General features: G+C 36.5%; 1 protein-coding gene across 2 annotated transcripts in view; it reads left to right on the top strand.

Moving 5' to 3' along the window:
• LOC145690894 (aldo-keto reductase 1B-like) overlaps positions 1 to 13643 on the top strand; it is a 90587-nt gene extending 76944 nt beyond the window's left edge. For both annotated transcript variants that reach the window (XM_081766316.1, XM_081766307.1), the window contains exon 7: positions 12552 to 13643. In XM_081766316.1, coding sequence (XP_081622442.1) covers positions 12552 to 12594 — 43 coding nt within the window. In that variant the 3' untranslated portion in view covers positions 12595 to 13643. The remainder of the gene's footprint in view (positions 1 to 12551) is intronic.
• Positions 13644 to 16734: the final 3091 nt, after the last annotated feature.

The following is a 16734-nucleotide window of genomic DNA, read 5'->3' as shown; positions in this document are numbered from 1 at the left end:
GTTCATGCTCTTAACAAAACTTTTCATAAGACCTAATTTAATATGTAGAGGGGGAAGCAAACTTCGGTTACGATCTACCAGTGGTTCATGCTGCACATTTTCACTCCCGGCTGAAGAGTTTTTCCGGTACTCCAATCACTTTTGCGGTAATGAGATCCACGATCTCTACTGTCCCATTTACATATAAAGCAACAATACTTTGTATACCCTAACTGCATACCTAGCAACAGTGCCAATACTTTAAGGTCACCACAAATGAGCCACTGAAAATCGTAATATTTAATAGCTCGAAGTAAACGTTTCAAGTTTTCATAAGATTCCTTCATATGAACTGTGTAACCTACAGGAATTGAAGGAAGTTCATTTCCAATATGTAAAAGCACTGCCTTTAAACTCACCTTGGACGAATCTATAAAGAGCCTCCACTCCGTAGATTCGTAATTAATTTTAAGTGCCCTCATGAGACCATTTACATCTGTACATGCCACAAGTGAGTCTTCCATAGTAAAAAATGAAGTGAACATCTTCTCCCTATTCCGATACACTGAAATATTTACTTTTTCCTGCAATAAATTCCATTGCTTTAAGCATGACGCTAAAATTTCGGCTTTGCTTTTCGAGAAGTCCAAGTCTCTGATTAGATCACTTAGTTCCTCTTGAGTAAGTCTATGTGGTTTACATGGAGGTTCTTCTACAACAAACGTAGGGTCCTTCGAAGTACTTGATTCAGGAGCTTCAACTTCTTGATCATCATCAGAAAAAAGATCGTATTCTTTAGGTGGATCAGGAACAGGTAGTCCTTCTCCATGTGGAACAGGGCGCATTGCAGAAGGAATGTTAGGATAGATCAAGGCCCGCTTCTTCTTCGTGGAAATTCCCTTCTTGACGGAAGGAACCATACAAAAATAAGTCTCTGATGTGGTCGCTTGGCTCCCTCCAAATCATGGGCACTGCAAAAGGCATTGAGCGCCCCTTCCCATTAATCCAATTTCTTAGATTGCTGGCACAAGTGTTACACACAATGTGGGGTACCCAAGATTTATCTTGGTCTCCAATTTTACAACCAAAGTAATATTGATAGGCTTTTCTTATTAGTGGTGTTATAGTCTGCTTTTGTGAGGAAAATGTCACTTCCCCACACACGTAGCAGAAGCTATCCGCACTGTTTACACAATTTCGCGGCATTTTTGTTTATTGAAATCCTCAAAATGTCACTTAAAATAGTTCCGACAACTATTTAAAAATATACATTCGAAATACCAGTATTTTTGCGTACTTGTAGTTGTATTTTTATGTCCTGCACTACACAAACGTCACACCCAAAACGCTGATAACTGCACTAAACCTGTCTTTTCTAACAATAGCAGAACACTACTGAGATAAGGAACACAATGAAAACAAGCGCTCATATAGTTTCTCCAGTGTTGCCGGATCAGTGTAACATTTTACCACAAACGAAGCGAATATATTTATTTTTAAAGCGTTATTATTAGACATGCCTGTAAAACGAAAAGTAGAGCTAATATTCGAAAATAACTTTCAAATTCGTGATCAGCACCGCAAAATCAATAAGAATTAGCTGATTTTGTTCAATTTACATTTTCGTTATTGAACAGTGTTATCTTCATGATCTGTCGTCCTTCATTAGCTTCTTTAGTACGTCTTCATTCCTTTTCCTATCGGTCCATGATATGTGCAGCATTCTGCGCCAACACAGAAAACCCAAGAAAGGAGGAAGCTCAAGGAAAGAAGTAAAGCAGAAAAGATGAAGCAAAACAACAAACAGAGAGAGAGAGAGAGAGAGAGAGAGAGAGAGAGAGAGAGAGAGAGAGATGATGGAGAAATTGACAAAGGAAAAAAGGGGCATGATGAGATTTAGGTCACTTTTTCATCTGCTTTTGGTCACTTTTTCGTGTGCTTTTGGTCACTTTTCAATTTTATAAGAGACCAGACCACTATGAGCCCTGTTTTTAATAACTAACAACAAACTTCACTGAAGGGCTACAAGATTACGACATATTTGTTTTACATTACAATAGTGTAAAGCTGTATCTTGCTTTACAGTAGTGAGTATGTAGTTTCACAGCCTTCTTTGTGAAATGGAAGAGGTGTTGGCCATTCCGATTTCTCCATTGGAGACCTGGGCTCTAGGGTTGAGAGTACTTCCGGTTCATTGCCGATGTCTTGAACTCAGCCATTTTGAATCAGGGTTAAATTTTTCAAATGGAAAGGTCACATGGTGTATCAGATAATAGCAGCAAGATTCCCTGAACCAACATAGGCCAGTCCAATTATGATTCTCGTATATGGTGCTCGTGGACATAATTAGTAATGAATTTTTCTCTTCACAAGATTGCTGTAATAGTGGTTCTAATCAACATACTAAAAGTCCTGAATGATCCGCCAAGTGCTAACTCCGCCATCTTGGAAAATGGCGGACGATCACTCATATTGATTCGGTTTTCGGCTAATTTCTCAAAAACTGTTAATTTTAGAAAGAAAATGAACCGGGCCAATTTGAAAGAGTAGAAAATTTCCTATTAAATAGTGTGTTTACGTTTCTCTCAAAATTTAAATTCTCTAAACAATATGGCCACTTTTCGGATCATCAAATTAGCTTTTTTTTTTTTTTTTTTTAAGTCACTTTTGCAGGATTATTGAAATGTTTGTGGTTTTGATTGATCATTATTCAACTCTTAAAATAAAGTTCACACTTTTTAGAGATCCGAAGGATCGTCACAGACCACTAAGCATTTTGGTGATATGACGTGTGGTCAGCACATCGGCTGACCTCGCCGCTTTTTGGCTTTCTTTATCTCAGTTTGTTACTGATTTCAGTACAATGTATAATTTATTATTTCTAGCATACATTGGTAAAGAATGAGTTTAAGGAGGAAGGTTTAACAGGGGGGAAATTCCGAAACCGGACTGTATAGAGCAGATTTATTAAAAACATCGACCCCAGATAAGTGGAAAAATACTGAGACAAAGAAAAATTATTATTCTTGAAATGATGCCTGGTCACCATTACGCAAGGACTGTTCGAGCTCATTTGTTAACGCAAAGAGCATTAACACACATTTTGCTGAACAACATAGACATTCCCAATGGGATGAAAGTAGAAATATTACACACTAGCAGCGTTCACCCCGCTTCGCTGCGGTCACCCCGGAACGCAATAAACTTTGTTACTTAGATAATTTTTACTTTTTCGCTTTCAAGTGATATGATAAAAACCATAGAAGATTGCACTAATGTTAACATTATATCGCCTGTCATTTATGTTAACCCGCCCCGCTTCGCTGCGGTCACCCCAACCCGCCCCGCTTCGCTGCGGTCATCCCGGAACGCAATAAACTTTGTTACTTAGATAATTTTTACTTTTTCGCTTTCAAGTGATTTATAGCGCCTGTCATTTATGTTAACCCGCCGAGTCACAGGGTCATGCGGGTTGCATATAAGTACGTTTATTTTTATATGATGAACTAATAACAAAGGATTTGTACGTATGGACACCTGAATGGTCAATTATCTCAAGACACTGGTAATTGAAAATTAAAGTGATATGATAAAAACCATCTAGGGTCCAAATCCTAACAACCCCCCAAAAATGAAAGAAATCGGTTCAACCGTATTAGCGTGATGAGCGGACAAAGGATTTTTTCTACGTATGAACACCTGATTGGTCAATTATCTCAAGACACTGCTAATTGAAAATTAAAGTGATATGATAAAAAACATCTAGGGTCCAAATCCTAACAACCCCCCAAAAATGAAAGAAATCGGTTCAGCCGTATTAGCGTGATGAGCGGACAAAGGATTTTGTGCGTTCTCTTTTATATATATAGATTGCCAAAGAAACTATCAATGGATTAGGTACTTCCAAATCCATTAATGGTTCTGCAGTAGTTAAGGATCTTTTAAGCAGATTTCAAGATTGCTGAAATCGACAGCTAATAAAAGGGCCAACTGCCAAACTTTGTATTCAAACTTCCATATGGTGACTATTGTAAAGAACTTCTTAAAGGCAGAAAGGATGAGTGATTGGAAGCTACATCTGATATATGTCAAACAAATGATGCCGCTGCTGGCCACTTAGCATATGACAAATCTTGTCAAATGTACTTTCAGCATATGAGCATTCTTCATACAAAGTTAACCGAAGCGAAGATGAAAGTATACATGAGAAGTTATGCAATCAGAAGGCCAGACAAATTGTGGGCTGGCCTATGAACCGATATGACTATTGAATAGACGCTTATGTGGACCATGAAAACTGTTGGGAGGTCTTAGTCGAGGAAGAGGAGTGTCAGAAAATGTTGTCAAAGTGGATACAATCAGAATCATCTGAGGCGGCTGAAAGCTTCGAGGAATTTTGTAATGTAAGGCCGGTCACAGTGAGCCAACATGTTGATCTCGAATAAACAAGAATGGAAAAGGACGATCAAGATACTAAGATATTTGTGAGCTGGCTTGAAATACACTATCCACTTGTGGAACGCAAGGAATTATCCTTATCGACAGGTATCAGTGCAGATGATACCATCAACTGCCATAGAAATGTGGAAATAGGAAAAGTAATAATGAACTTAGTAGGTTAGTACTTCCAGAACTTGAAATTAAAAATCCTGATGCTACTATAATGAGATATCGTCCTTGTATTATATGAAACTCAGTGTCTTAATCACTACAGGTATAAATGTTTTAACAGAGAAATTGCAAAAGGGAAAATTGAAGTGAAGTTGGATAGTCTTCCTCCAGCTTCAGATGCAGCCTCCATGCACATATTGAGGGTTTTCCATCAAGTGCAGTTATGGAAACACCTTGATCCAGAAGAATGGGAATGGAAAGTTCATGGAAACATTTTTCTACCTATCCCCATGACTCTCGCACCGGCACCTGATGAATTAATGCAACTAATTTCATTCTCCTGCATAATAATAATAATAATAATAATACTGTGAAGGCCTTTGTTTATGAAAAAAAAAAAAAAAGTAATGCACTGATCTTTGCGCTTACTGCAGCGGCATGGAATCTAGTAATCAACCTGTAATAGAAATAATGGATGATGAGAATGAAGATGGAAATGGTGATTACATTCATGGATTAAGCCTCCAGGGGACACCACGTTATTAAAAAAAAAAAAAAAAAAAAAAAAAAAACGCCAATTGACTTTACCTCTCAATATGATAAAGATGGTGTGGAAATAGACCTTACAAACATTATAAGCAATATCTGCGCTTGCGATTTATAAATGACGAAGCGGAAAGCATATCTTTATTAGCAAAGGTGATATGGCTAGGTAAGGAAGAGAACATTTCTCTGCGCTCAAATACTCAAGAAATATTCTACAATTAGTCCCTCTTTAAAAAAAAATCAATTGGAGATGAATAATATTCAATTATCTTATAAAAATAATATAAAAATTTAATAGATTTTGTTTTACCTCTTTCAAAATGTCCAGTTAATTTTCTTTCTAAAGTTGTCATTTTTGAGAAATTAACTAAAGACCGAATGAAGGTGCCTGATCGTCCGCCATTTTTCCAAGATGGCGGCGTGAGCACAAGTTGATTATTCAGGACTTTTAGTAAGTTGATGAGGGCCACAATTACAACAATCTTGTGAAGAGAAAATTTCATTACTTATGAATAAGGAAGAAAATCACAAATATATCTCAAGGAGTGTCGATGTGCTAACCACACATTACCTCACCAAAAATGCTGTGTGAATGGTGATAGAAAGTTAACCTTTTGAAAGAAATGTAAAAGCTCGATCTAATAGGAAATATTCTGCTCTTTCAAACTAATTCATTTTCTTTCTAAAATAATCGTTTTTGAGAAATTAGCCGAAAACTGAATGAAGATTTGTTATCGTCCGCCATTTTCCAGGATTGCGGAGTTAGCACAAGGTGGATCATTCAGGATTTTTAGTATGTTGATTAGGACCACTATTACAAGAATCCTATGAAGAGAAAAATTCATTACCAATTATGTCCACGAGAGGTACCTAATTCGATTGGTGTAACATATCTCTTGTCAGTTTAGATTTATGGAGGAACCGACGTCAACATCACATGTCCAGTAGTAATTGTGTGGAAATGTTACAGGCAAGCACTGGTGAACATATACTGTATGTGGATTAGAGGATGTGTTCGGTGTGTTGTCCGTTATGTGTAACACATAGCTGCAGACGTTTGATCCAGTTGAGCCGTTCGAGTTGCCACGATACCCAGTCCAATAACTAGAGCATTGCATCTTGAGAAATGTGCGAATCTAATACCATAGTGCTGTGGGACCTATCCTATTACAAGTAACAAAGGAAACTTCAGTTTTCATTTAGTAGGGAAAGAAACATTGTCTTCTATGGCATTTCCAAATACCGTTCAGCAATTAGTGCTACACAACAATGCGGGTATTCCATAGGGATGGCCAAAAATTTTCGGATCCGGATCTCGGATCCAAACCTCAGATCCGGATCTCGGATATGGATCCGAAATTCGGATCTCAGATTTGGGTCCGGATCTCGGATCTGGATCCGAAATTCGAATCTCAGATCTTGATTTGTATCCAAACCTACATCTGAAATTGTGATGATAAAATTGAATATCTAAAATTCGGTAAAACTTTTTTCGGATTCACTGATATAGTAAGTTGCTGTGCTTTTAAATGTTTCCATAACACGTTTGTGCTACCTTTGTTCTGTATTTTAACCTTGCAATATTTACATGTTGCACTTTCTGTCGAAGTCTCTTTAATAAAATGTTTCGAAGTTTGATTTCTTCCCATTTCAGAGTATAGTGAACTGTCTGAAAACTGATGTAAATGGTAACAAATTCTTCTGTTTAGCTCCTCTTCGAAACTTAATGTTAGCTTCACATTAAAAATATTTATTTTATTCTTAGAAAATAAACTTTCTTCTTTTCTCATATACAAATGAAATAGCTTTTAGATAAGGCCCTTCTAATCGCAGGAATACTAGACAAAACAAACTCTTTATTAATAGTAGTTTCTGACTCACTAGAGTCCAACCATCAACAAATGTAATAATGAATATCTTTCACTTCGAAGGTATATACAACAAAAAATATAGACTGGTTGGCGTGGAACAACAGTAGATTTTTAAACATACACACACGAGAATTTCAGGAGAGCGATATGGTTGTGTTCGTTGTATGACTTTATTACTTATGCCCTTCTGAGGTCGGGAGTTTGTTCAAGGAGTAAATATAAAAGAGATTTCTGTTATTTTTCTTCACCCTCCAGGTTTCTTTAATCATACATTGCAGGACGTAACCAAAACATATCCATGCATCGTATCATTGAAGCGTTTTGTGTTTTGTATATTAAAGTGTTCAAAAATATTTAACATATTCGCATTTGTTCATGTGATCTCAGGTTCAATTTTCGGTGGGAACATACATGAGAAAATTGAAAGCTGAAACAATATGAAAATAGTATTTAAAAGTCAGGAAATTGATATTAAAACTTTATCTATCTATTTTAACTGTAAGGCTGTAGTTAAATTAACCCACACGTTTCGTGAAGATATATCACGTCGTTATTGTTTATTTACTATAAGCTACCAGATAATCCTCAGAGGCCACTTTAGACTGTAGTAATCAACAGATGAAAACATTGGAAAAGGAATGGTAGGAAGGTTTCCAGAGCCTTAGATCAAGGTACTAACCTAGCATTTGCCCATTATAACTGAGGAACCACCCTGGAAAATCCCCAGTCAGGATGGCTGGTCTCCGAATTCGAACCCAGTATTATCCAATTGCGAAGCAAGAATCCTAACAAGTAGCCTGAGCTCGCTCCGTATTATTATTATTATTTAATTAACGTAATGTTTTAAAATTAATGCAAATTAAACCCTACTTTCTTTATTGCTGATGTTATAGTTAATAAGCCTACATGAGATATCAGTCCCCCATCAAGAAAGAATACTAGAACTGGAATTCAGGAAGCGGGGTTGAAGAGATTAATGAGGATGAGGAAACTGTGTACGATGCAAAAACTGAGTAATTATGGCTTCGTCACAGATATATTCACTTACATACGTCAATTAATATTTCTCTGATACAGTGCACTCTTACTTTCTATAGTGGCAGGAAGATGGCCCGCTTTTGTAAACGAACACACTAAGCACGTGCGTATAGGCGCAATGTCCGTGCAAAGAAACATAGGTAAAATTAGAAAAAAAAAAAAAAATAGGGAAAGCGAGGGGAAAATGATAAACTGCTCTTCAACTTAAAAAAAAAAAAAAAAAAAAAACCAAGAGCTACGAAAGACGCGAGGCGAATTTTATTGAAAAGATTGTTTTTCCTTAGTGATTAGTTGTGCTAACTATGAACATGAATTAAAAAGAAAACAAGTAGCTAGCTCTGAGTTTCGCATACTAGTTGAAAAGAAAATATTGGATAAAATTTAATAATAAAGAAGGCATCTATGATAATTAAAACAAACTAAATTCTTGGCACGACAGTCCTTTGGTTCCTACCAGCGGGCTTATGTTGAAACTGGGGATGTGTAGTCAACGCATCGACACCCGAAGTCCCTAATGCCGGTTTTCTAGACTGGAGTCCGCTACCTCTTACTTAAGATAACTCCCCAATTGTCCTCACGATGCTGGGTCAACATCGAGATTGTTGAGTGCCTCTCCGGAAATTGAACCCATGACCACGGGCACCGAAGGCACGCTCTCCGTCTTCTGTAGACGAAAAGCTATAGTTACTCACATTATCTAATACAGAAATAAGTTCTGATTCTCTAATAGCTGCTGATGGTGATAGTCAAGGTTCACCGAAGCATGATCCCAAACCCAAACTGAGATATTGATGTCACTGGAACGCCTGAAAAGTCATTGTGGGTAAGTGAATTGCCCACTACTCAGGATGAAGGGCGATGGTGATGGGAAATGCGGGGCTGTCAGAGGTACTACTTATAATAATTGGATTTATAGTATTCTATGTTGCCATAAATCCTCTTCAAGAACATAACTGTTAATCTTAGCTTTGAAAATGTTACATAAGGAGTTTTATTGCTATCATTAGGTTGCATTAGGAATTATCGGATTTATTTTAACGCTTAACTTTTACATCTCTTCTGATTTACGAATATTTAAATCGCGATTATCCTCTTAAGATCAATTAGTGATATTTTAAATCATTTCGAACCAACTTTATATATGGTTAGTCTTGTTATATGGGAATAATTGAGACCAGAAGCAGTCTACAGGCTAAGTCCAAAAGAATCTTGGCCGACCTCCTGATAAACCACGTCTTTCAGCAAGGTGAATTGTGGCAATCCGATACCCACATGAAGAAATCTTCGGTTCAGTGTGAAAGCTTCCATAAGAACCAACACTTTAATCAGTGGAATGTGCTTTGCTAATTTTTATTCAATGTGAAAGTACCTAACTTTATTGCTAAAAAAGAAAAGGCATTTATTTCAAACAAGTCGCCATTACAGTTTTCGTATTTCAACACAACACTCATGAAAAGTCATGTTAAAGCGCGACTTGCCTCTGAAAAGGAATATTTATCTTTTTTTAGTTTCTCGTGTTTCCCAAAATACATGCGGAATTAGTGCAAGTGCCTTCCGCTCGCATTACCTAGGTACAAACGGCTACGATCTTGGTGCTAGCACTTGTTTCGGCTTCCAGATCTGAAATATTTATCTTTTAGCCTGATTCTATGTATGAATCCGTAATTTCAAATCTAGATAAGGGGCACCAAAATTCATATTTTTTCTCGGTGCTCATATTGTGATTTACTAAATAATTATTAAATCTAATTGTAAGATATACATTTGGTACTTTGAGCAGACTGAGCAAGATAAATATACGTAAAACCTAGTCGATACTTGTCTTAACTGTTTGTTTTCTTAACTGTCAATGAAATAGGTGTATTGAGGAATTTTAAATATTTGAGTTTTGTATTCCGGTTTAATATATATATATATATGTGTGTGTATTTCATCTCGGTCCTGCAACAGGGTGGACCTAGATTAGACATACGAACTCTCATCCGGATCAAATCAGATTATTTTTTAGTAAGGCAAGCATTTGATCTTTAGTGAAGAATGAAGGAGACAGACTTGTCAATATTCGTCTTAATTTTCTGTTTTCTTCTTCACTGTCAGGACTTCGTGAAATTACTTTCGGCGAATTTTTAATATTCAAGTTTATCACAATTTGGGTAGGATGTGGGTTTGGATAAGAATCAAGATCTGAGATCCGGATTTCAGATCCAGATCCGAATTTCGAACCCAGATCCGAGATTCGAGATCCGGATCTTCGGATCCGGCCATCCCTAGTATTCTATATTCCGCACCCACCATAATTTTGCTTGAAACAAGCTCTTTAGAGTCGCCTTTCCAATGAGATAGGATACTTACGATTCTGACAGGTAACACCCCCACTGACAAAATAATGGGCCTCATTACTGAATAGAGTGCCCTTAAGATATGAGTTCCCTTTCGTATTGGTACAAACCCGGGTGCAAAACTCCATACGTCTATATTAGGGCTATTCTCTTAAAGTGTCGGCTACAGTTGGGCTTCAAATGAATGCCACTTATTTGCATGCACAATCTGTACCATGATGTTGGCTAACACCTGCTTGTGTCGATAGATTGCCTGTACTGTCAGTTGGACTCTTCGTGAACGCTGCCAAGACCATTGTTTATGTACCCTAATCAGTAGTTCAGGACTACCACTAGGAGGCATACCAAGAGCACTTTGTTTCACGTTGTCTATTAAGAGTGTAACTGTGTAATGTGGAATTGGCGACATGCCTGGGTGACGGTTGTTAGTCAGCAGCTAATGGCATGGCAGCTCCGTTCGACAGACTTAAGATCACTTCTGTCCTTTCCCCGTCGTCGATGTCATTGTTATTTGCCTGTAAGAAAGTAACACTGGGTATCTGTGCTCGTAACCCTAAAGTAACAACAGATATTATATAAGTGGAACTCACTAGTATTATCTAATACTCCACGAGGGCTTCTTTCCATTAAAAAAAAATCCAATATGGTAGATTTCAAAAATGAAATGAAAATGAAATCTTTAAGTTTAACGTCCCACGGTTATGCCGGTTAGGCTAAAGGAGACGGTGAGGATGAGAAACGAGTGAAATGGTGGAATGAAGGAAACGGGAGGACCCCGAGAAAACTCACGAGCACGGTGTTTGTCCACCACAAAGTCCACACGGCACGAGCTGGGATCGAACCGGGGACCCCAAGCACAGGAGGTGAACGCTCTACCACTGAGCCACCGCGCCCCCCTGGCAGATTTCAAGTTGGCAGCCATGAACCATAAATACCGTCAAACATGGGGTCTATATGCAATGGTATACATACAGTGGTGAACTCGAAATAATTAATCCCTTTCAGAGAAAGGATGATGTCCTAGAATTTTTGACTCATTCTATATTTCTTAGCCATGCATATCGTCAGGATAAAGAATAAAAAATAAAAAAAAGTAAAAAGTATTAGAAAGAAATATGGCAGGAATACATAAAATGTAATTAAAAATTATTAGTATTATTGAACTGAAACTAAACTGTCATCTTGTGATAGTGGTACGTATGATAGTCGTAATTTTTAATTTATATTTTATGTATATTCCTGTCATCAGAGTTCTTACAAATCTGGAAAACTGGGAAAACAGGGAAAAGTCAGTGAAAATGAAACGAAGGTCAGATGTCAGGGGAAATGCTGCTTAACCTGGAAATCAGGGAAAATTGAGGATTTTTGTTAGGAAATGAAACTATTGTCCGTCTTACCTATTTGTTAAGATAAGCCAATAATAATTTGTTCAAAGAAGCACTACAAATAAATGATTTTCGTTGAGTTCTGGGAGTTGTATTTATAGTATGTAAACTTGTTAAGTAAAGTAGTGACTACTTCATGTACAATTGTACAGAACATTATTTCTAGTATTAAGAATGTAATTTATGAAGATATTTTGATTTGTTTTACACTTCACGTTATAAATGGTGGCATTTCTTTCTGTTGGGAACATAATAGTGTAGAAGTACTGTTAAGTAAATGATTTTAATTTGCTGCTACTCAATACTTCTCAATATAGTGAGAAGTACTATAGTTTTCATGGAACTTCTTTCATATTGAGTTCTAGGAATACTAGGAAATACAGTTCTGAAATACTAGGAATATGATACAGGAAAAAAGAATATGTTAGTGCTATCGTCACCTTATTCCTATTATATCTAGTTCACCATTTGTGTTTTGATAACATTTAATCCTATAAGTACTATTACATTCTATACAGTCATATCGAAAGCTAGTTATGGTATATTAGCGAATTAGACAAAACAGTGTACATATATATATATAGCTGAGAGCATCAACAAAGGATATTATCCAACATGGCAAGAGACTACATGAAGGATTTTCCCTCTCTTTTGTACGGATTCATAGAAAATCGGAATCTAAGCTGTTCGTTTGTAAGTAGTGAAAATATGTAGTTACATTGAGAAAAAAGATTTGTAATTTAAGTATCACTATCTATACTTTCGTTTTTCTCTCATTACAGGGTTAATGATCACAAACACTACCCATTCAGCATTGAATTTTAACGACGAGAAGAAACTGAATGTTAAGAATGAATGATGGTGACTTTCCGCGTCTACAATTTTCCATATCTCATATCTAAATCTTGAATTTTGGGAACATTCAGCACCGAATAACAGTTACTGAGATGCTTTAATATATGATAATTATAGATAAGAAAATAATGTATTATTCCTATGTCTTTTCTGTTTTGCTTTATTCCAGTTATTTTTGAGTTTGTTTCAGTCTTTGAAAAAAGAAGAAAAAATTTTAAACTTTAACATGCTAGTCTCGTGATAGCTAATCCGGGTGATTGGCGATTTTTGTTTTAAGTTTGAAAATGTTTCAGAAGTAGTTGCAAGGTAGCCTGTACCTGAATATACACAATTGTTCCATACAGTTGAATATGAGATAAATTTACTTCTATTGTTCATCCAGAAGTAAAATTACTGTGATATCTTAAACAATAAGAAAAAAGAAATTGATTATTATCTTTGCAGTTGCACAGATACCACTATTTGAGTAAAGCACTAAAAGAAGAAAAAAAAGTATTAATGTTGACAGAGCACTATATACAATTGTTACTTAGCATAGAATGAGAACTGTATTATATATTTGTGCATATGTCCTTATATGTTAGTAGTTTACCTATTTCCATTTAGACACAGCAAGGCTTTAGTTTTTTATTTCACGTAGTTTTATTTAGTAACGTGACGCTATTAATATGTAAGTTCACTTTCAAAAGAGAAAAAATCGTACCCAACTTTACCAGTGATAGAAGAGATTGTATGTTTAGCAGCATTTCAGTAACATCTGTTGAATTTGCTTTTTTATTACTATTATTATTACTACTACTATTATTACACTTACGTTTTGTTATATCATTGCAAGTTTCATATTTTTGTCAAGATTTCTTATTAGATTGAAAGCTCTTTACATACAGTAATGTATTATTTTGTTCTCAGATATGCAAACGTGTGAAAGTAGTTGCTCAGAGAGAATATAAAGATGACTGTTAGCAAATTTATTCAAGTGTTTGTCAATGAAAGTGAAATAAACTCGAATTGTGCTTTTTTGTTGTTGTTTCTTCTATTTTTTTAAATCCTATTGTCTAACGGAAGAACCAAATGAACAGCTCATGAAGGTATGAGAGTAATCAACTCAGGTAGTTTACATTGCAAAAGAAAAGGAACATGCAAAACAGTTTGATTTTATCATACCGCTAATACACAGGAAGTTTCCCGTTCGCTAGAAAGCTGATGTCAGGAGACAAATCCAAATTGCAAGGGAAGGTGGAAAAATAAAGCACACTTTTTTTCCCTGCAGAGAGTTTTATAGTCAACCTAAAACATGTACACAGTGAAACTTCATATATTCCTTATTTTTGCAACCTATAAACTGATATAAACCTTTGGTTTAGCATTCCAGTAGTTTTAGTATATCTTGTTCTTTAAAGTCCCTTGTCTAAACGTTACTATAACGTATAGCCTTGCAGATGATGGTCTTCAGCCGAATACAATAGTTGGACCGCCTCTACGTCGTTTTAGGGATCAGAAGAGATGAAAACATACTAGGTCTGCGCTGTGTAGTGGCTACACCACAACTTCCCAGCCCAATTGAGCAATTTTAGTACAGACATGTTGAGCAGCATGGGGAATGAGCATTGTTTCATGAAGCAGTCTTTCAGTCATATCTGTTGGGGCTATTTTCGCGAAGAGAACCGCACATCTTTCGTAATGTGTTGGCGCAGGTGATTAGATCACATTAGTCCCAAACGGACGAAATCTGAACGGGAGAATACCTTGCATATCTACCATATTGAACTAATTTGTGAGTGTCTCCAGACTGTCACGACGTTTGTATGTGTAACAGCAAGAGATCCAAGGATGGTGATAATTGTCTAGGCGTTCTGTTCGTCTGTCATGTTCACTGATATCCGTCGCGCACTGATTGTCCTATTGATTATGCCAGTTTTATGTGCTGTGCTGTATGAAATGTTGACCTTATGTATCAGTTCTCAAATGGATCCATTGGTCATTTCAAATTGCTTCTTGTGTGCTTCTGACAGTGGCTGCTGTTGTAGCGGTTACAAATAGATTAAGCAAATCGGTAAAAATTATCCAGCCCTTTTCTAGCGATGCAGGCCATGCATTCAACATCTACGCTATGTTTCTTTCCTAATTTGTCGTTTACCCACAAAATTTCACCACAAGTTTTGTTTCTTTTTTGTAGGAAACTCTAAAATACGCGACATTTTTGTGATGATTAAATCAGTTCCACTAAAAGGACAAACTATTCAGCGGATTTGTAGCATGAACTAGTTGCCTGTCAATTAACTTTCACCCTGTTACTTTACAACCCGTAAAGGAAGGAAAACAGGCGTGAGTTACTTTTAGATCTTTCATCCTACAATCACGGTCAAATATTTTCCTATTTCTTTCCGAAGTTGAGGTAAATAATTTACGCTATAAAAGTTAAACCACTTACTTTCAAACGCTCTTAATGGTATTGGTGTGTTCTGTTCATTGAGTCACTGGTAATAATGTGGAGGTACGTACACTCTGTAAAGAAAAAATAGCGACACTTGCTCGGATATGGTTTTCGCAACATACTTTAATCAATATGATTTTTACATGAATTCCTGATAATATTACAATGCACATTCCTAATGAGCAGTTCATTCTTAATACTTGCGCCAGAGTTTCAGGGTTTTGACATGAATTTAATGAATTTATATGCATATATAAGTAGCTGTGTGTGTTTTGAGCAAAATCGTTTATAGGAAGAGTTATACATAAAACTAAAAAAGATCAACAACAATAGCAGAAAACAAGAAATGGAATTTCTTAAGGTTAAGACATATTGTGTGCAAACATCGGGAAGTACCATACACCAAACTAGTATTTTGTATGTGCACCATGGGCTTTCTGTAGTGCAGCGAATCATCGGAGCCCTTTGGTAACAAGGCTATTGCAAAATGCAACCTCGATTTCACGGAATAACACCGGATTATCTGTTCCTTGAATTCCATTCTATTTGAGATAGTTGTCTATTGAATCTTCTGCTCATATTGATCCACAAATTTTCAACTGGATTCATGTCAGGTGAGTTTGTAGGCCACATGAGTCTCTAAATAGTCATATTCTCGAACCACGTATTAACGAGTTTCGCTCGGTGACATGAAGCATTATCGTCCTGGAAAAGGAAGTAGTCCAAATTTTCTTCAGAAAAGTCATCTTTAGCTGTTGTAAGAACTTAACGTACCAGAATTTGAAGATATTTACGTGCATCAAACGATCCTTCACATATATCCGTCGTTCTGACGTCTTTAGCGGTGAAACAAGCCCATACCATCACTCAGTAACTGAATATTTGCATCTCTCAAACAAAATCCTTGTCAAGTTCCTTCCTTGTTCGTATCCACAACTTCACACCACCATCTTTTCCCACTATTCTAAACTTCTTTTCAACGAAGAAAACGACGTGTTTGCAGTTGTCATAAGTCCAAGTTGTATATCGACTCACAAAACTACATGTTGAAGTCCTCTGTGTTTTGTCAATTTCGACTTTCTACGCCGTCTCTTCTTTGTAATATCCTCTTCATACAGTCAAGACAATACAGTTGTACGAGTAACTGCAGTTCCAAGATCTTGTCAAACTACACAAGGGATTTTTGGGGAAATCACTCCTTAAATCTGCAGTGCTATTGATTTCATTTATCAATCTGCTCTGGGTGATGCTTTCTTTTTTCTTTCATACTGTTGACGAAGGGACGATTTGTTACGCTGTTTTCACTTGCGAATTACTCTTCCTGCCGTAGAATGATGGATTTTCAGTATTCCATCTATTCCCTTAGAGATTTACCTTAGCTGCGCAAAGCAAGAATTATGTCTTGTTCACATGGCAACAAGTCACATTTCTTACCCAAATTATTTGTTTACAGTCCACATGTAGCAACAATATCACACACAAACAACGCTGCACAACAACAATTTTGCCACTTGACACTGTCCAAACAATGAGAAAGCAAAGAACAATCATAAAATGCTATTTACCTCAGCCTACACATCACAAATGCAATGCAGAATTCTCACTACAATAATTTACGAGACGCACTCAGTGCCATCTAGCGAAAATATTACTGATAAACAATTGGCAAGCGATGT

The sequence above is a fragment of the Thermobia domestica genome, chromosome 1, assembly GCF_964235325.1.
Source record: "Thermobia domestica chromosome 1, izTheDome1.hap1.1, whole genome shotgun sequence".
Lineage (NCBI taxonomy): Eukaryota > Metazoa > Arthropoda > Insecta > Zygentoma > Lepismatidae > Thermobia > Thermobia domestica.
This window is presented reverse-complemented; position numbering and strand designations above follow the sequence as displayed.